General features: G+C 72.3%; 3 protein-coding genes across 3 annotated transcripts; 1 reads left to right on the forward strand and 2 right to left on the reverse strand.

Annotated features, from left to right (window-relative positions):
* Positions 1-12,840: 12,840 nt before the first annotated feature.
* Positions 12,841-13,292, forward strand: AURANDRAFT_20508 (hypothetical protein; the record flags this gene model as incomplete). The annotated part of the gene is made up of 2 exons (XM_009034733.1): positions 12,841-12,984; positions 13,080-13,292. Coding segments are annotated over 2 exons (357 nt in total), but the record flags the coding sequence as incomplete, so codon positions are not given.
* A 4,719-nt stretch (positions 13,293-18,011) lies between these two features.
* Positions 18,012-18,509, reverse strand: AURANDRAFT_61094 (hypothetical protein; the record flags this gene model as incomplete). The annotated part of the gene is made up of 1 exon (XM_009035213.1): positions 18,012-18,509. One exon carries the CDS (start codon positions 18,507-18,509, stop codon positions 18,012-18,014), a length of 498 nt encoding a protein of 165 aa, XP_009033461.1.
* Positions 18,510-18,593: 84 nt separating this feature from the next.
* AURANDRAFT_61095 (hypothetical protein) lies at positions 18,594-19,670 on the reverse strand (the record flags this gene model as incomplete). Its single annotated transcript, XM_009035212.1, has 1 exon — positions 18,594-19,670. The coding sequence occupies one exon, from the start codon at positions 19,668-19,670 to the stop codon at positions 18,594-18,596; it is 1,077 nt and encodes a 358-aa protein (XP_009033460.1).
* Between the last annotated feature and the right edge of the window lie 792 nt (positions 19,671-20,462).

The following is a 20,462-nucleotide window of genomic DNA, read 5'->3' on the forward strand; positions in this document are numbered from 1 at the left end:
ACCGGCGGACGAACGAGGACGAGTGGTGGCACGTCGCCGTCGTCTTCGACGGCGACGACGCGCGCTGCAAGATCTACATGAACGGCGACCTCGACGGGTCGAACTCGCCGCACCTGGCCGTGCACGCGCTCGGCGCCGACGCGGGCGCGACGCACCGCGTGGGCCACGCGGAGCTGCGGTGCGCCATCAAGGCCGCGGACGTCTGCGTCGGCGGCTGGCGGCCCGACGGCGAGTCAAGGGATGGCGCGTTCCGCGGGGAACTGCGGCGCGTGCGCCTCCACGCGGGCGCGCTCGACGCCGTCGCCGTCGGCCGCTGTGCCGAATTCAAATCTTCAACTCGACTTCAATGTGAGCGTACGCAAATGTTTCGACGCAACTTCTTTGGCTTTGCTTCGAGAACTCGATGAGAGCGATCGATTCGTCCAAAAATCAGCCGAATCGACTTCGATTTGACCGAGCTAGAGAATTCTCAAGTTTGGTCAGGACCACCCAAACCAGTGGTTGAATTCGGCACAGGTCGGCCACGAGGTCGCGTCGGGCGTGCCCGGGCTCCGGGACGCGGACGCGAGCGTCGCGGACCTCGAGGCGCTGGGCGTCTCCTGCACGACGGGCGGCGCGTCCTTCGAGGTCGTCGCGGGCGTCGCGGCCGTCGGCCGGCCCTACGGCGCGACGCGCTTCGCGGACATGTTCGACGGCGAGCGCGCGTCGGGCCTCGACGACGCGCCGCTGGATTTCGGCCACGACGCCGTCTACGCGCTGGTGCGGCCCGTGTCCGAGGTGCGGGGCACGGTCGAGCGGCTGCTGCCCGTGAAGCGCGAGCGCGTCCGCCGCGAGCGCGTCGCGGAGGTGACCTTGAAGGGCAAGCAGCCGGGCCTCCGGAAGGGCTACAGCCGCCACTTCCTCGTGAACAAGCCCGTCGTCGCGACGTCGACGACGATGCACACGCACTTCGAGCCCGTGACGGAGCCGGACGTCTTCCACACCTGGGTGTCGGCGCACGACGCGACGCGCGGCGACCTCTTCGCCGCGGCCGACGAGCTCGTGCTCCGCGACGCCGCCGCGTTCCTGCCGACCTACATCCTGCGCGTGCGGCCGCGGAACCAGCAGGACAGCGTCGACGAGGGGCGCCAGGCGGCGATCGTCGACGAGGAGCACGCGGACGTCGTCGACGACGGCGACGACGTCGCCGCGCTCCTCGCGAAGCAGGGGCCTGTGTGGAAATCAAATCTTCAACCCGACTTCAATGTGCGCGTAATCGAATGGATTGGACCAGATTCTTTCGCTGTGCTTCGAGGACTCGACGAGAGCAATCGACCCGTCCAAAAATCAGCCGAATCGACGTCGATTTGACCGAGATAGAGAGTTCTGAAGTTTGGTGGGGACCCCCCAAACCAGTGGTTGATTTCCACACAGGCAGGCGCGCGTCGACGCCTTCGTCGCGGCCAAGGTCGGGGCCCACGGCGGCGCCGCCGACCCCCGGGCCTGGCGGCCCTTCCCGCTGCGGCGGCGCCTCGCGCGCGAGGCCGACGGCCTCTTCGCGGACGCCTACGCGCTGCACCGCGACGTCTCGGACCTCCGGCGGCGCGTCGACGCCGCGGCGTCCAAGACCGAGGAGCGGTCGGGGAGCGCCGAGTACGGCTGGTGGAGCGTCGGCGCGGCGGCGCAGCAGCCCGACGAGGCCGACGAGCTCTTCGTCTGGCACCGGCGGTCCGGCGCGCTCCGGAGCGCCGCGGTCGTGCGGCGCCGCGGCGACGGCCAGGTCGACGTGCGCCTCGACGACGGCGAGCGCGTCGGCGCCGTCGACGCGTTCCTGGCGCGGTCCGCGGGCGACGTCGTGCCCGCGGGCGCGCTCGCGGCCGTCGACCTCCTGTGCCTGGGCCACGGCGGCGGCGACAAGACGAAGTTCACGGTCGCGCTCGCCAGGGTCGCGCCGGGCCACGGCGACCACCCGGCGCTGGGCGCCGTGCGCGAGCTCACGGTGGCGCAGTCGTCGGCGGAGAACGTGCTGCGGCGCCTCGCGAGCCGGCCGCAGGCCGCGTGGACGGAGCCGCAGCAGGCCTGGCTCGGCCTCGTGCGGAGTTTGGTCGACCGGCGCCACGACAACCACGCGGACGCGGCGCACCGCCTCGCCGCCTTCCTCGAGGCGGGCGCGGCCGACGTCGACGCGGCGACGCGCGACTTTGCCGCGCGCGCGGCGGCCGTCGCGGGCGCCGCCGCGGCGCTCCGCGCGCGCGCGCGCGGCGTCGCCGACGTGCTCGCGACCTGCGGCTCCTCGGACTGGGCGGGCCTCTGCGACGGCGGCGGCAACACGCTCGTCCACATCGTCGCGGGCACGTGCGGCGCGCTCCGGGACGCCTGGGGCGGCGCGAGCCCGCGGCGGTCCGAGCCCGTGTCCGTCGCGATGGCGTCGGCCGCGGCGCTCGCGCGGAGCGCGGCGGCGCGCTACGACACCGTCGGCCTCGTCGTGCGGCGGCTGGGTCTGGCCCCGAGCGACGTCACGCCGGCGCTCAAGCGCCTCCACGCGGCGCTGAAGGCCGTCGGCGCGTCGCTCGACGGCGCCGTCGGCGCCTGGGAGCGGTCCGCGGCGGACGCCGAGGCCGCGGTCGTCGCGGAGGCGCAGCGGCTCTGCGACGCGGCCTTCGCGTCGCGGGGCGCCGCCGTGGCGCGCGGGGACTTTGGCCACCTCGTCAACGAGCACGACGAGACCGCCGCGGAGGCCATCGAGCAGAGCGGCCTCCTCGAGCTCGCCGGCCACGACGAGGGCCACGAGGCCCACCGCGGCAGCATGGTCGACGGGGAGCCCGGCGCGCCGCCCCCGTCGACGTTGCACATCCCGACGAACCTGCACCACCTCGGGGCGGCCCCGCGGCTCCCGCCGCACGTGCGGCTCCACCACGCGCGCAAGGCCTACCACCTCGCGGGCCGCCGCGCGGCGCACCGCGCGGCGAACGCGCTCTCGCGCGCGCCCTACGCGAGCCGCTACGGCCCCGCGCTCCTCGCCGCGGGCGGGCGGTCCGCGTGCCTCCTCCACGGCGCGCGCTTCGACGCCGCCGTCGCGCGGCGCGTGCCCCGGTGGCAGCGCGGGTTCCCCGACGGCGACGAGGCGCGCGCGGACCACGACTACGCGTCCTGGACGGGCGCCGTGCAGCACGCGACGTCGCTGAGCGCATTACTAGAACGCTGCGAGGGCCACCGGCCGAGCTTCGAGGCCGCCGTCGACTGCCTCGCCGCGGCCACGAACGCGCGCGCCGCGAAGCGCGCGCCCCTCAAGGAGCGGCTGAGCTGCGTCGAGAAGATGACGCGCCAGGCGAAGACGCTCGGCGACCCGCGGCGCATCCTGGCGCGGACCCACGAGTCGAGCGTGAAACATCTGACGGACGTGCTCCGCGCGACGCTCGCCTACGACACCGTCGGCGCGTGCGCGGACGCGCTCGAGGCCATCCTCGACCCGGAGGCCTGGCGGTCGCCCGCGGACTGGCCCGGCGCGGCGCCGTCGCCCCTGGGCGACCGCGTCAAGGTCGTCGCCGCGAAGCACGGCTTCCTCGAGAGCAGCGGCGGCTACCGCCACGCGACGGTCATTTTAAGGCTGGGCGGCGACCGGCGCCTCAAGGAGTTCGGCGAGGCCAACGTCAAGGACTTTGTGGTCGCCGAGCTGCAGCTGACGACGGCGCGGCAGCTCGAGGACGTCGCGCGGTACGGGGCAGCACAAGAGAGCGACATTCCCAACTTCAAAGGCTCCTATCTCGGCCGTTTTCCACTCGTTTCGGCTGATTTTTGGACGAGCGATCATCTCTCGGAACGGTCTCGAAGCGTGAATGCTTTTCCCGGAACGCGCGCGCGCGGAACGCTCACGTTGAAGCGACGTTGAATCTCTCTTGTCCTGCCCAGGCGCGGTACCACGCGGAGTACGCGGCGCACCGCGGCGACACGCGCCGGTTCCGCGCGGCGACGCCCCTGCGCTGCGCCCTCGGCGAGCTCGCGCCGGGCGCGCTCCTCGACGAGCTCTGCGCGGGGCTCGCGGCGCGGCGGCCCAAAGTCGGCGCGTCCGTCGTCGTCGGCGGCGCGACGCGGACCGTCGCGGCGTCGGCGGGCCCGGGCGTCCTCGCGGACGACACGGGCGACGAGTTCGAGGCCGGCGCCGTCGTCGCCGTCGACGGCGCGCCCGTCGGCGAGTGCTTCGCCGCGGACCCGGACCCGGCGAGCCTCGAGGCGCGCTGGGGCGGTAGAGGGTTGGCGTTCGCGATCGGCGAGGACGTCGAGGCGCGCGGCGGCGCACCGGGCGTCGTCGCGTCGTTAAGCTACGAGGACGGCACCTACGAGGTGGCGTCCAAGGGAAACGTAAAGCGCGTGCGCGACGCGGACCTGCGGCGGCCCCTCGGGGACCGCAAGTTCCTCGGGCGCCGCGACGGCGACGACCTCGCGGCGACGTACGGCGGCGGGGGGCCCTTCGACGCCGCGCGAGCCCCCGGCGGCGTGCGCTTCGAGGCCCACGGCGACGACGCGCCGCGGCTGCAGGTGCTCAAGGTCGCCGCGGGTTTGCTCGCGGACTTCGACGCGGAGGATTTGGGCGAGCTCGCGGCCGCGGACGCGGACCGGCTTCTGCGGGCGGCGCTCGAGCTCGGGCGCGCGTTCCTGGCGACGGAGGCGCACCGGCCGCCGCGGGGCGGCGTGCCCGGGCGCCTCCTCGCGGGGCTCTGCGGCTGCGCGCTCCACAACGACCTCGCGGCGAAGCTCCGCGCGCCGCTCCTGGACGCGGAGGCGACGGACGACGCGGCCGTCGCGTCGCGGCTCGGCGCGCTCCTCGAGCACGGCCGCGGGGGGTCCGTCGTCGACGACAGGCTCGCCGCTAGGCTCCGGGCCTTCGCGCGCGACTTGGGCGACGTCAGCGACCGGTCGCACCACGTCGCGCGCTGCGCCGCGGCCAACGCCGTGTCCTGCCTCTGCCGCCTCGCGGGGCGCCACATCAGCGGCCACCACTCGACCCACGCCTTCCACGGCCGGCGGCACCACGACGCGGCGGGCCACGACGCGACGTGCCCCGCGCACCACTCGCGCGACGCGCACTGCGACGACGACCACCACCTCGCGCACCCCTGCGCCGCCGCGACGGCGACCCACGGCCACAAGGCCAAGCTCTGGGACGCGGCCGCCGACGCGTTCCAGCGCCTCAAGGAAATTCGCAGAATGTCCACCGGATTGTCGACGCACGCGATCAAGCGCGAGGCCTCCTAGGTCCCCTGCGGCGCACTTCACAGAAACCCCCTCCCCCCCCCCCGAATTCGAAACGAAGCGCGAGGGCACCGCGCCCTGCAGCGCACATTAAATCTGTCGTACTGGGCCGGGCGTCACGCGGCGTAGCGCGCCGGGCCCTGGCGGACGTCGCCGTAGCCCTCGAGGTCCCGGACGTCGTCGACGCTGCCGAGGAAGAGGGGGACTCTCTCGTGGAGCTCGGCGACGGGCACGTCGAGGACGTTGCCGGCGCCGTCCGACGCGTAGGCGCCCGCGCCTTCGGCGACGAGCGCGAGCGGCGCGGCCTCGTAGAGGAGCCGGAGGTGCGGCCGCGGGTTGCCCGCCCAGCCGCCCTTGAGCAGCGTCCGGTGGACGTCGGCGACGAGCGCGCAGACGTAGCGCGACGAGTACTTGGCGCTCGCCGGCGTCGCGCCGCGCTTCGCGTCCGCGACCCAGCGCCGCAGCCCCGGCGGCCAGTCCGGCTCGCGCGCGTCGTTGAGCGAGTAGTAGGGCCCGCGGCGCGGCGCGACGACGGCGCCCGCGTCGCGGAACTCGCCGCGGGCGAGGACGAAGCGCCGCGCGGGGCCGCCGGCCCGCGCGACGACGAGCTCCGTCGAGGCGCTGTAGAGCGCGTAGCCCGCGGCCGCGAGCGCGTCGCGGCCGCTGCGGCCGACGAACCCTCCGCCGCGGTACGCGCCGAAGATCGTGCCCGTGGGCAGGCTCGCGTCGAGGTTGCTCGAGCCGTCGAGCGGGTCGAAGGCGACGGAGTAGGACTTGCCCGCGGCGCCGGCGATCTCCGCGTCCGCCTCCTCGGACGCGAGCGACGCCGCGAGCGGCCGCAGCGCGGCCGTCATCGCGGCGTCGCACCAGACGTCCATCGGCTGCTGCGCCTCGCCCTGGACGTTGACGGACCGCGTCTCCGTCTGATCCGTGAGCGGGAGCGTCGCGAGGCGGTCGGCGATGGCCACGCAGCAATCGGCCGTCGCCTCGACGATGGCCACGAGCTCCACGTCCCATTTCTCGCGGTGCAGCGCGGCTCGGAGCGTCGGCTGCAGCGCTGCGGCGCCGGCGACGCACAAGAGGAGGAGTCTATTCATTGGTGCCAGCGAGGAGTCGATTGCGAGCGCTGAGGCAACGCCTTGAGCTGATGGCAAGCACTGCTTGGTACGCTACGAGCGCTGCATGCCGCAGCGTCTATTCGAGCTCATGCGCTCTGCGCGTGGGCCAGCTCGAGCGGCACCGTGGCGTAAACTTTCCGTCAAACGTATCGAACATAAATCCGTCCTCAACCGTCGTTGCCGACCCCGACTGTGAGACTGATTATTCGACCGGGGCTGCCCATCCGTTCCGGCAGCATGGCGCGCGCGACGATGCTGGTGCTCGCGGGCCTCGTCGGCGCGGCGCGGGCGCAGATCACGGTCGTCTGCATCGGCGACTCGAACACGGTCGGGAAGCGCGCCGTCAGCGGCAACGACTACCCGGCCGTGCTCGGGCGCCTCCTGGGCTCGGGCTTCGAGGTCCACAACCAGGGCCGCGGGGGCTCGACGGCGACGGAGGACACGGACCGGCCCTACACGGACGAGGACGAGTACGACGACGCGAAGAAGCTCGTCGAGCGCGCCGAGGGCACCGTCGTCGTCCTCTCCGTCTTCGGCACGAACGACGCCAAGGCGGACCAGTGGGACGACGTCAAGGGCGACTTCGTCGACGAGTACAAGGAGCTCCTCGAGGACTTCATGGGCTTCAACGACGACGTCCACGTGGCCATCGGCATCCCCGTGCCGTACCTCGGCAACGACCTCGACTGGACCGACGAGTACGAGGACATGTGGGAGGACATCGACGAGTGCCCCATCAACAACGACATCCCGGACAAGGTGCGCGAGATCGCGTCGGACCTGGGCATCGTCGTCTTCGACCTCCAGCAGGCCTTCATCGACGAGTTCGGCATGTCGGACGTCAACGACTTCGGGAGCATCGAGAAGTACTACGCGGACCGCGTGCACCCGCTCGACGAGGCCCTGGCCGTCGTCGCCGAGGCGGCCTACGGCGCCGTCATGTCCCTCGGGCTGGGCTACGCGCCGACGTACCGCCCGACCTACGAGCCCACGCGGAGCCCCGCGCCGACGATCGAGCTCAACCCTGTGCCGAAACCAAATCTTCAACCCGACTTCAATGTGAGCGTATTCGAATGTTTCGACGCAAGCTCTTTGGCCGTGCTTCGAGAACTCGACGAGAGCGATCGATCCGTCCAAAAATCAGCCGAATCGACTTCGATTTGACCGAGCTAGAGAATTCTCAAGTTTGGTCAGGACCACCCAAACCAGTGGTTGGTTTTGGCACAGGCTCAACCCGTCGCCGAAGCCGACGCGCGCGCCGTCGACGGCGACGGCCTACCCCGTGCCCCTGTCGACGATCCGCAGCGACCCGCTCTGCCCGGCGCTGACGGAGCTCAACGAGAACCTCTGCCCCACGGAGACGGAGGACCTCGACATCCACAACTGCGCGACGGCGGGCCTGCTCCCGGGCGACCTGTGCGAGGGCGACGGCGAGTGCGGCACGGACAAGATGCTCGACAACTGCGAGGCGGCGGACATGTACGTCGTCGCCATCGCGGCCGACATCGAGCCCACGGCGGCGCCGACGATGACGCGCGTCGCGGGCTGCCCCGTGCTCAAGCCGCTGCCCGCGAGCGAGTGCCCCGCGTCGCGCCAGGACCTCGACATCGGCGACTGCCTCACGGCGGGCCTGGCCCTGGGCGACCTCTGCGAGGGCGACGGCGAGTGCGGCACGTCCCAGTACCTCGACAACTGCATGACGGGCGACATGTACGTCGTCGTCGCGGCGTCCGAGGTCTCCGTCGAGGTCGTCCAGATCCACCTCACGGAGGACGACGACGCGGCGTCCGCGGCGACGGCGCGCCGCCGGCTCGAGGACGGCGAGCTCAGCGACTTCTGCGTCGAGTTCATGGCCGACTACGACGCGCTGCCGCTCGACCAGTTCGCGACGTTCGTGCTCATCACGTTCGCCGGCTGCGACGAGGCGGTCGAGCCCTACATCGAGACGTACTGCGACGACGACACGATCACGCACGCCGTGAACGTCGACTGCGACTTCGACGTCGCCGCCGTCGCCGCCGACGTCCGGGCCTTCGCGGCCGACGGCGACGCGCAGGCAGAGTTCGCCGCGGAGACGAACAGCACCGCGAACGCGTCGGACGTCGCGGCCGCGCGGCAGGCCATGGCCGACTTCGTGCTCAAGTACCCCATCATCGCCATGGACGTCCACGCCATCGACCTCACGTCCACGTCGAACAACAAGAAGAGGACGGTCCACGACATCGGCCCGGCGGGCCTCGCCGCGATCCTCGTCGTCGTCCTCGCCTTCGTCGCGCTGCTCCTCCTCCTCTCCGTGAAGATGCAGCACGACCACGAGCACCGCCAGCCCATCAAGGCGCTCGCGCACAAGCTCAACGCCGAGGTCCACGTCATCGAGAAGCGCCTGAGCTTCAAGGCCCACGGCCTCATGCACCTCGGCCTCGACGGCGGCGACGAGGACAAGGTCGCGCTCCTCAACAAGGAGCTCGCCGAGAGCCACGCGCGCGTCGCCGCGCTCGAGACGGAGCTCCAGGCCGCCCAGGCCCAGCTCGAGGGCAGCAAATCCCTCACGCCCATCGCCGCGGCGTCCATCGAGGAGGGGGACATCGCGCCGCCGCCGCTGGGCTGGGGCTGCGGCGTCGCGTCCCCCTGAGCCCCCCCGCCGAGCCCGGACGCCCGCCACCGAGGAGCAGTACCGAACGGCCCATCCCCACTGGCAACCCCCCCCTACCCCTGCGTGCGACCCAACCAAAAACGCGAGAGCCCTACGCGGCTCTGCAGCGTACGCGTCAAGACCCAGACCTACCTGTCCGTTCTTAACGATCCTCCCTCTACCGCCGACTTCAACGTCCATACCTGATTTCACGTTTGCTTTCAACGGTCCCGAGCTCGACCGCTCAGTCGGGGCTGCCCGCGTCGACATGGCCAGAAGGTCGGGCGCGATGCGGTTCCTCGCTTGCCTCCTCTCCAGCGCATCGGCGCAGCTGCCGGCCTACGCGGCGTGGCCCATGAAGGGCGGCAACGCGAAGCACTCCGGCAACGGCCTCGTCGCCGGGGCCGACAACGGCCTGTCGGTGTTCGCGTACGAGACCGGGGGCCGGGTGCAGTCGTCGCCGGCCGTGGGCGCCGATGGCACGATCTACGTCGCCTCGGAGGACGGCTCCCTCTACGCGCTGCGCCCGGACGGGTCGCTCGAGTGGACCTACGACACGGGCGGCGCCGTCGCCTACTCGTCGCCGACGATCGACGCCGCGGGCGTGGTCTACGTCGGGTCGAGCGACGGAGGCCTCCACGCGGTCAACGCGGACGGGACGCGCAAGTGGCGCTACGAGACGACCGGCTCCGCGGGCCAGTCGTCGCCCGCGGTCGACGCGGACGGCGTCGTCTACGTCGGGTCCGGCGTCGGCGCCGACGCGGGCGCGCTGTACGCGGTCAACGGCGACGGCACGTTGAAGTGGTCCTACTCCGTGGGAGACAACGAGATCTCCTCGTCGCCGGCCGTGGACGACGACGGCGTCGTGTACGTCGGGTCGAACTGGGACAGCGCGGTGCACGCGGTGCACGCCGCCGACGGTTCCTTAAAGTGGAAGTTCGTCGCGGGGGGAGGCTACTTCATCCAGTCGTCGCCCGTCGTCGCCGACGGCGTCGTCTACGTCGGCTGCTACACCAACGCGCTCGACGTGTCCCTGTACGCGATCGACGCCGCCGACGGCGCCCAGAAGTGGTCCTACCGGACCGGCGCGTACGGAAACGTCGCGACGTCGTCGCCCGCCGTCGGCGCGGACGGCACCGTCTACGTCGGGTCGACGGACGGGGGCCTCTACGCGCTGCACGGCAACGGCACGCTCAAGTGGACCTACGCGACGGGCGCGACGATCTCCTCGTCGCGTCGTCGGCGAGGACGGCGTCGTCTACGTCGGCTCGAACGACGACCGGCTCCACGCGGTCAATCCCGACGGGACGATGGCCTGGACCTACGCGACGGGCGGGTTCGTCGTCTCCACTCCGGCCGTCGACGCGGACGGCGTCGTCTGGGTCGGCAGCGACGACAGCAAGGTCCACGCGGTCGGTCTCACGGCCGCGCACGCGACGACGGTCCTGTCGCGCGCGCGCGCGGACGTCATGCGCAACGCGTCCGCCGACGCGCTCGACGCCCTGACGTCCCTCTGCTCGCTGGAGGCGGCGGCGGCCGCCGGCGTCCCGCGGCCGCGACGAGTTTCGAGAGATTTGGGGTGGGAGACCAATCGTCACCGTCGTGCTCGGTAGGCGGCCGCGGTCCCGGACGCGGAGGCCATGGTCACGTCCGCGTGCGCGAGCGCGCGCCGCGCGTCCGCCGCGTCCGCGTACGGCGCCGCGTGGGCCGGCTTCGTCGACCCGCTGAGCTACACGTACTACAAGGCCCAGATCGGCGCCGGCGGCGCGCTCATGGCCCTGCTCGAGGGCGACGAGGCGACGCTCGCCGCGTTCGAGGCCGCGGGCGCGACCGCGGCGGACCGCGCCGCGGCCGCCGAGGCCGCGGTCGCGGGCTACGACGCCGACAGCGCGAACTGGGGCGCCAAGACGTCGCGCGACGCCGAGACGCTCGCGGCCTACGCGACGGAGATCGTGGCCCTCGGGACGGAGATGGACGCGAAGTTCGCGATCATCCAGGACGACGTCGCCGCGGTGCTCGCGTCGCTCGAGACGTCGCTCGAGGCCTTGCAGACGCAGCTCAAGGAGGCGAAGGACGAGGCCGACGCGGAGGAGGCCACGTCCATCTTCTCGGAGATCTTCTCCGTCGTCGGCGCCGTCGTCAACATCGGCGCGTGCTTCGCCGAGGGCGAGGCGACGGGCGGCGCGGCGCTCCTCGCGTGCGGGCCGGACATCGTCGCGTCCGTCACCAACGTCGTCGACTCGACGAAGGACACCATCGACACCTTCGAGAGCGGCTGCGCGCCCTGCAAGTCCATCGAGGCGGAGCAGCGCCTCGTGGCGTCCGCGGCGGAGGACCTCGACCGCTTCGCGGACCTCGTCGCGGCCGCGCGGAGCCTCGAGTCGTGCCTGACCGCGGGCGCGCCGCTGCCGTCCCTCCTGCCGTCGCTCGTCGCCGACGAGCTCGACCTCGACTCGCTGCGCGCGTCGGCGGACGCGCTCGCGGACGAGCTCGAGCAGCTCGCGGGCGACTCGGGCGACGACCTCGCGGCCGACGTCCGGGACTGGATCGACCTGGGAGTCACGCGCGTGTCCCTTTTTCTCACCTACTACTCCCTCGCGTCGCGCCAGCTCGACGACGAGGGGTCGCTGACGGCGCTCGCGACGCGCACGGACGTCGTCAGGGCGCGGCTCGCGGCCGCGGACGACGCGGAGGCCGCGGCCGCGACGGCCGCGCGGCTCGTCGTCGAGCGCCAGCGCGCGCAGGCGTCCCTCGTGCTCCAGTACCTCTTCGAGGAGTGGAAGCAGTTCAACTACCTGAGCCTCGGCAAAGCCCCCACGTTAGACGTCCCCGAGAACCCGACGTCGACGGACATCCTGACGCTCCAGGTGGCCCTGGACGCGGCGATCGAGGCCGAGCTCCGCGAGCAGGCGGGCGCGGGCTCGACCTGGATCTATGTCGAGGTGAGCGCGGCCGCGGAGCCGTCGACCTTCGCCGCGCTCCGCGGCGACGCCTCCGCGGCGAACGTGTCGCTGCCGATCCCTCTGGTCAACGCGACGGACGCGAACGGGACGCGCGTCCTCAAGGCCGGCACGACCTACTACGAGATGCGCATGACCGACGTCTCCGTGTACTTGCTCGACGAGAATTCGACGGTCATCGGCGGGTCCAACGGCCAGGCGCAGATCGACCTCACGAAGGCCGGCGAGTCGTCGTTCTTCGACGCCGAGGGCTCGCTGTCCGTGTTCACGCACAAACCCGTCGAGTACGGGTCGGGCTTCTTCGCCTACGACTCCGCGAAGCAGTGCCCGATCACCGGCGACACGTGTGGTGACGCGCTCTGTCCGGACTACGTGCGCTACTCGCCCTACGGCAAGTGGAGCGTCGGCGTGCCGCGGCCCGATTTGCAGGGCATCGACATGGCCGCGGTCGACAAGCTGCGCTTCGAATTCCATGTCACCTACATGCGGGACGGCTTCACGCTGACCTACTTCGGCAAGGACCCGGCGCTCTACCCCCAGGGCCTCGGCTCGGTCTGCGACGACTCATGACGACCGCGCTGCCAAGTGCGCTGCCCAGTGAGCCTAGTAACTATTATTATTATTATGGGTGCTTTAACGTGGGACTAGGACGGTCGCCCGTGGGCGGCCGTCGGCGCGCGCGGACTACATGTAAGTCTTGCCTCAGTACTAGAGGTAACTAGGGATCACGAGCTATGAAATCCTGCTGTTGAATGGTTTCTAGCCGCCGCTCTCTAAGCGCGTCTGTGCGCGTCGTCTCGAGCCCCCGTTCGCCGACGCGGGGCCCGCGCCGGGCCTCGGGGTCCGGGGCCGCCGCCCGCCGCGCGCCGCCGCCGCGCCGCCGCTCGGGGCAGCGCCCATGATGGACGACTTCAGCCACGGGGCCATCCCGGCGTCGGGGCCCGGCCTCTTCTCGCAGGAGGCGTCGCAGCGGCGCGCCTGGTCGCGGAAGGAGGACGACGCGATCATGCGGCTCGTGTCCAAGCACGGGACGAAGCGCTGGGCGGTCATCTCCCAGGAGCTGAACAAGGAGGCGCGCCGGCCGCGTCCGGGCGCCGCCGCCGCGCGCGACGCCCGACGTCCCCCCCCCCCCGCGCGCAGGTCTCGGGCTTCCGGAGCGGCAAGCAATGCCGCACGCGGTGGCTCAACCACCTGGACCCGGGGATCAAGCGCGAGCCCTGGAGCGAGCACGAGGAGAACGTCATCTACGAGGCGCAGCAGCGGCTCGGGAACAAGTGGGCGGAGATCGCGAAGCTGCTGCCCGGGCGCACGGACAACGCGATCAAGAACCACTGGTACAGCACGATGCGGCGGAACATGCGGCGCCTCGCCAAGGAGTTCGCCGACGACTCGGGCTTCCCCGGCGGCGGCGACGGCGGCGGCAGCGACGCGGCCAAGGGCCTGTCGTGCGTCGTCAACTCCATGGGCCCGCGGTCCGCGGAGCTCATGCAGAAGTGCTGCGTCCAGATGGAGCGGCTCCAGACGCACAAGCTCGCGGAGAAGAAGGGCGCGAAGCGCAAGGCCAAGGGCGCGGCCGCGAGCCCGCGCGGCGCCGGCGGCGCCGCGGGCGACTTCGAGGTGCTGCCCATCCCGCTGGAGCCCGCGCACCAGCACAAGCACTTCCAGTACCTGCTCAAGCTCATGGGCGGGCCCGCGAACCGCCTGCCGACCGCGGACGCGTCGCGGGCCGTGCTCCGGCCCGTCGGCTTCACGGCGGCGGCGGGCCGCGCGTCGCCGGGCGTCGCGCCGCCGCCGCCGGCGCCGCCGCCGCCGCACCCGGCGCAGATGGTGCCGGGCCTCGTCCAGGTGCCCGGGGGCATGCCCGTGGCCTTCCCGGGCCAGCCCCTGCCGGGCACGCCCCTCGGCCTCGCGCCGCGCGGGCCCGCGGGCTTCCCGCCGCAGGGCATCCAGCTCCCGCCGGGCATGTCCCTGCCCCCGGGCGTCTGCATGTCGCCGAGCGGCATGCCCGTGGGCATGATGCACCCGCACCCGGGCATGGTCGGGCCCTTCGGGACGTCGATGATGATGGCGCCCCAGATGCTCGTCCGCGGCACCGCGTCCATGGCGCCGGGGTTCCAGGCCATGCCCATCGCCGTCACCTCGCCGACGGCCGGCGGCGCGAGCCCCGTGCAGTTCATCCCCGGCATGGTCCCGGGCATGGTCGTCCCCGGCGGCCCGCCGCCGCCCCTGGGCTCGCCGGGCCACGTGGCGCCGCCCGCGCCGTCCGCATCCTGAAGCCCGCCGGGAGCGACCACGTCCCCCGGCGGCCCCGCGGCATAAGCGCTGCCGCACGAGTCCGAGGGGGGGGCATGTTGTGTGCTTCAATTTAGGCTTCAACCTCAAACTTTCCAGCGGCTGCGACCACACCCGCGCACAGGAAGGCTTCCGCGGGCAGCGTCATCGACAACGCGACGATGGAGTTCATCAACGACCTCGGCGCGACGATGGTGTGCAGCAGGAACGATCCCGACGCCAAGCCCTACGAGCTGCTCTACTTTCCCATCTCCGGCCTCGCCGAGCCGATCCGCCTGGCGCTCGCCCTCGGCGGCCTCGAGTTCATCGACACGACGCCGCAGACGGACGAGACCTTCGCCGACCGCAAGGCGGCGCTCAGCCCCTACGGCGCGGCGGGCCAGGTGCCGGTCCTCGTGCTCCCCGACGGCGCGACGGCGATCTGCCAGAGCCGCGCGATCCTGCGCTACCTCGGCAAGATCGTGCGATACGAGGGCGCGTTCCTGTATCCGACGGAGCCCATGGAGGCGTGGGCCTGCGACGCGCTCATGGACCTCGTGGAGGACATGCAGGCGCCCATCCGCGCGACCCTGAGGGATCGCATCCCGGACCAGGCGGAGAAGGAGGCCGCGCGCGCGGCGCTCCTCGCGCCCGAGGGCACGATCGGCAAGTGGCTCAAGGTCATCGACGGCGTCCTCGCCGAGGACGAGATGACGACGCTCACGATCGGCCACTTGTACTGCTACTCGATCTGCAACCTGTTCCGCCAGCCGACGTTCCTCGACGGCTGCCCGCCGAACCTCTACGACGACTACGCGAACATCAACAAGCACCACGACTGGGTCGCGACCATGCCCGAGATCAAGGCCTACTTCGAGACCAAGGAGGGCCGCGACAACTTCAAGCCGCTCGCGCCGGCGAACGGCGCCGCGGCCGAGGGCGAGGCGCCCGAGGAGGACGAGGCCGCCGCCGAGGCGCCCGGGGAGGAGGCGAGGTAGCTCTCGTTTCGGCGGTCGTCGAAGGCGGGTTAGGCGCGGGGGGTTCCACGACGCGACCACGCCGCGACGCCTCGTCTTCACGTTCGTCTTCAACCATGCGTGCTTCCCATTCACGATGGTCAGGGGCAGCGGCCTGGCCGTCGCGCTGGCGGCGGCCGCGAACGTCGCCGTCGACCACGACGGCTCCGCGGCGGCGGCGAGCGGCGCCTGGGTCGTCTACCAGCCGCAGACGCGCTACGCGTCGGCCGGCGGCTACGGCGTGCACCTGCTGGCGGCGGCGCTGCGGCGGAGCGGCGCGGCCGTGTCCATGGCCTACGTGAGCCCGCGGCTCGCGCACGTCATCGGCGACGCGGCAGCCGTGGACGCCGTGAACATGAGCGAGGCGGCCGTGGCGGCGCTCTTCGCGGGCGGCCTGGGCCCCGAGGACACGCTCGTCGCGCCCGAGGTCGCGCCCGAGTTCGTCGTCGTGCCCGACGATGCGGGCATCCCCCACTCGCAAGGCACGTCCGACGACGCGAGCGTCGCACGCAACGTCGCGGCGCTCGAGCGGCGCGGCGGCGTCGTCGCGCGCTGGGTGCTCGGCGCGGCCGAGGGCTGGGGCGACCGCGTGAGCCCCGCGGTGGCCGTGCACGTCGGCGGCTCCTGGTACCTCCACGACGCCTTCGCCGGGTCCGGCGACGGCAAGCTCACCGTGCCCCTCGAGGCCCGCGTCTACGCGCGGGCCGCGGAGCGGCCGGCCGCGCGCCGCGAAAAGGCCGCGGACCCGCCGCTCGTCGTCTTCGACGGCGACATGGACGGCGTCGACGCACCGGACGTGGCCCGCGAGCTCGCCCGGCGCGGCGTGGTCGCGGACGTGCGCCGCTTCGCCGGCTACGCGCGCGAGGACACGTACGCGCTCTTCGAGGCCGCGGCCGTCTTCGTCGACGGCCGGCTGCCGGGCCTCGAGGGCGGCGTCTGCGAGTTCGCCCTCTTCGGCGCCGACGTCGTCATCGCGGCCACGGGCCACGGCGAGTCGCGCGAGTTCCCGCCGGGCCTGCCGCGGCTCGCGCGCGACCCGGCGACGGCCGCGGACGTCGCGGCGGCCGCGGCGCCGCGGCTCGCCGCGCGCGGCGGCGGCGCGGCCCAGGAGCCCCACGCCGCGGCCTACGCCGAGACCTGCGCGGCCTACGCGGCGGACTTTGGGCCGACGGTCGACGCCTGGCGGTGGTCGCGCGGGACGGCCTTCGTGACGTGCGCTTTGGACGCGGCGGACTTCGCGGCGCTGCCGACGCTCTTCGCGAGCCTCGTCGCGCGCCACACCTTCGGGACGCTCCTCGTCGTCGTCGACGCGAGCGACGGCGGCGCCATGGCGCGCGCGCGCGGCGCGCCCGGCCCCGGCGGCCGCGACGCGCTCCGGCGCCTCGGCGTCCTCCGCCGCCTCGCCGTCGCGGCCTGCCCGGCCTGCGGCGGCGACCGGGCCGCGCTCCTCGCCGCGGGCCTCGACCACGCCGCGGGCCGCCAGGACCGCACCGTGCTCCTCGCGCCGCGGCCCCTCGCGCCGACCGCCGCCGCCGTCCGCGGCGCGGCGCGCGGCGCGTGCGCGGTCGGCGCGGGCTTCGTCGCCTGCGACCGCGGCGCGCCCGTCGACGCCCGATCCGCGGCGGCCGCGGCCCTCGGCGGCGCGCCGGCGCCGGCCGACGACTGCGCGTCGCTCCGCGCGGGCGGCCTCTGGCGCGCGCTCGAGCCCGCGCTCCCGCGCGCCGCGGTGGCGGCCGCGTGCGGCGGGTAAATGTGCTGCGTTCGTGGTCTTTAGGCTAGGGAGGGCCTCTACTTGCGCTCCTTCTTGGCCTTCTTCTTCTTCGGCTCGTCGTCGGTGACGTCGATGACGCCGTTGTGCTGGCGGCAGAGGTGGGGCGCGCCGGTCACAGAGCCGAAGTAGATGCCGTTGCCGTAGATGTCCGTGAATTTGGGGTACATAGCGGGCTTTCCGGCGAATTGCATCTGGAATGAATGATCGCACAGGCATTCGTGGATCTTCGCCTTGCAAACGACCATGGGCTGGCCCACGGCCGTGCAGAGAACCGTCTTGCAGACACACGGATGCTCCTTCGCATTGCAGTTGCGGCACTCCTCGACGCCCTTTTTGCACACGCACGGCGCGTCGACGACCTTTGGTTTCGGCCCCGCGTCCGTGGGCCAGAAGTTCTGCTTCATGAAGAGCGCGCTCCCGAGCTCCATCTTCTCGCTCTCGACGCCCATCGACGTGCACAGCTCGCGCAGCTGCACGTAGAACTTGCCCTCGTCGACGCCGACGGCCTCGGCCAGCGCGTCGACGTCGTCGCCGAGCTTGCCCGTCGAGTCCAGGCCGGCCTCCTCGTTGAGCTTCGGGACGGCCTCGGACGCCCAGTCGAGGACCTCGCTGAGGGTCGCGACCGTGTCCTTCATGGACGTGAAGCCCACGCCGGTCATCTTGCAGAGCTCGTCGACGTTCTGCTTCAGGTTGCCCGCAGCGGCCAGGCCCGCCGAGGTCAGCATCTTGTTGACGTCGTCGGCGATGGGCATGGTTCCGAGTGCGCGGCGCAGGTGTACGGCGCGGGGAGAGCGGCACGGGTCGACGCGCACCGAGGGACGACGCGCCGGCGGTGTCAGCCGCAAGACCTCGACGAGGGGCGAGAACACCGGCTCGAGCGGCATGCTGAAGCGGAAATGAAGGAGATGATGAAGCATTTAATTAACGCGTGCGGCGGGTAAGTAGCTCGAGTTAGGCTGTGCGTCTCGGCCGGGGGGCCTGCCGCGGCGTGCCAAAGCGCCGGTCTGCCATCCCTCACGCGACGGCGGCGCCGCGGAGCGCGGCGCGCGGCGCGGCGATCTCGAGCGCGACCTCCGCGCGCGCGGACGTCGACTCCGTCATGAACGCTTCGCCGACGGGATCGTTGTTGTTCGGGATGTCCCAAAGCGTGCTCGGGTGGTCCTTGGAGTAGAAGCAGGAGCAGCCCGTGACCTTGAACTCGTTCTCGCTCCCGAGCCAGATGCTCATGTCGACGCCGTACTTGCAGTCGCAGGAGTTGCCGTCGGGGTAGGTGACCGTGAAGGCACACTCGAATTCTATGCCGTTGAACCCAAAGTTCTTGCCGCCGTGCAGCAAGAACTGGGGCGCGTCGCCGCCCGTGCCGCTCGACGAGCACTCGCCGTAGCCCTCCTCCTCGTTGAGCAGCTGGACGTTCGAGATCTCCGTCCCGGCGTCGAAGTCGCTCGTGAAACGCACGGACATGGCGGCGTGCGCTCCTCCCACGAGGCACGCGAGCGCGACGAACAGCTTCATGGCGTCGATGGCTCGGAAGGAACCGGGGGCAGTTAATTAAGGGCAGCATGGTCAATAAAAAAGGCACCTTGACGCAATTAATTATCAGTCCGAGCCGGAATAATCCGAGTCCTGGTCGCCCTCGGGGACCATGTGCTGGTACTCGAGGGTCCCCGCGCCCTTGCGCGCGGCCCGGTACGCGTAGCAGGCGCCCTCGACGAGCCAGCCCGTCCGGATGTGGCCCATCCACTCGAAGCCCGACCCGTCGGGGTAGTCCGAGCGCCGCTTGCCGCCCATCCAGCCGTAGGGCACCATGCCGTCGTGGAGGTCCTCGAGGATCTCGTCGTCGCCCTTGTCGTCGTAGCAGCTGCCCATGACGTCGTGGGGCTTCCAGGAGCTGTAGAAGCCGAGCACGAGGACGTCGCCGATCTTCATCTTGATCTTCCGCGGGATCTTCTTCGTGCCGCTCGGCAGGTCCTCGTCCCAGATGACGCGCGTCGTCTCCTTGTACATCTTCGCGTTGTCCCTGTCCTTGGTCTGCGTCCGCATCTGGATGGGCGCCGTCTTCGGGCCCGAGGGGCCGTAGCGGCAGACGCTCGCGGTCCGCCGCGTGAGCACGCGCCAGCGGCCGCGCTTCTTGGACCGCCGGCGCCCGGGGCACCAGGCCTTCCACTTGGGGCTGTGGTCGCCGAAGCCGTCGACGACGATCCTGATGCGCCGCGGCCGCGTCGCGGCGACGAGCTCGCCGTCGTCCGAGTCGTCCTCGTCCTCGTCGGACTGCTCGTCTTCGTCCTCGACGTCCTCCTCCTCCTCCTCTTCCTCCTCCTCGTCCTCCACCTGCTCGTCGGGGGGCGCGGCGCGCCGCTGCGCGTCCTCGAGCTTCAGCCGGGCCAGGTAGGCCTCGCGCTCCGCGGCGAGCGCGAGCGCGCCGGCCGAGCCCTCGGCGAGGACCCAGCCCTTGTTGAGCGGCGCCGGGACCCAGCCGTCGCGCTTGCACTCGACGCAGAGCCAGGCCTTCATGACCGTCGTGTAGGACGCGCGCGCGGGCGACACGTCGTCGCGGAGGCACGCCGCGCACGCGTGCGGCAGGCCCAGCAGCTCCTTGGCCATGCCCGCGGAGCCGTCCGCGGCGACGAGCGCCGCGCGCGCGCGGTCCTCGGGCACGTCCGGGTGCTTGGCCATGACGAGCTTGAGCCGGCCGTCCCACGTGTCCGGCCAGGGCTCGACCTCGATGGGCCCGCGCGCGGCGAGGTAGACCTCCGCCGCGCCCGGCGACAGGCACTCGAGCGTCACGAGCCACCCGCCGCCGCGCGCCGGGGCGACGCCCGCGCGCAGGTTGTCGCCGCAGGTCACGTCCGTGACCTCCTCGCCCTTAAGCTTGACGACGACGCGGTCGCCGACGTAGGCGTCGAGCGCGCCCGGCGCGGACGCCGCGTCGTCGAAGCAGTACGTCGTGCCCGCGCGGTCGGCCGACCGCGGCTCGACGTCGAGGAACTTGCGGCCCGTCCAGGCCCGCGTCCGCGCGGCGGCGCCCCGCGCGTGGAGCGGCGCCTCGCCGACGGCGACGGCGAGCTTCACGCGCGTCACGACGCGGCCGTCCGCGTCCTTCGCGGCCTCGAGCTGGACCTTGCCCTCGACGACGTCGGACCCCTCGAGCTCGTCGTCGCCGATGCAGATGATGCACAGGGGCGGGGCCTCGCCGATGGGCCGGAACTCGCGGCCGCGGCTGCAGCGCGAGCAGAACCAGGGGCCGGCGGCCTTGGCGGGCGCCGCGGGCTCCGCCGGCGCCGGCGCCGTCGCCTCGGCGGCGAAGACCGTCGTCGTGCAGGCGGCGCCCTCCGCCGTCAGCACTTTGACCGACGAGGCCGCCTTGAGCTCCGTCATGCGTTGCCGCGGAGGAGATCACCACCTCTGGGGGGCTGCCTGGGGCACGTCCATGCCAGAGCGGGCAGCGTTGGAGCAGCTCAACAACGG

Source organism: Aureococcus anophagefferens (assembly GCF_000186865.1).
Source record: "Aureococcus anophagefferens unplaced genomic scaffold AURANscaffold_2, whole genome shotgun sequence".
In the NCBI taxonomy this organism is placed as follows: domain Eukaryota; class Pelagophyceae; order Pelagomonadales; family Pelagomonadaceae; genus Aureococcus; species Aureococcus anophagefferens.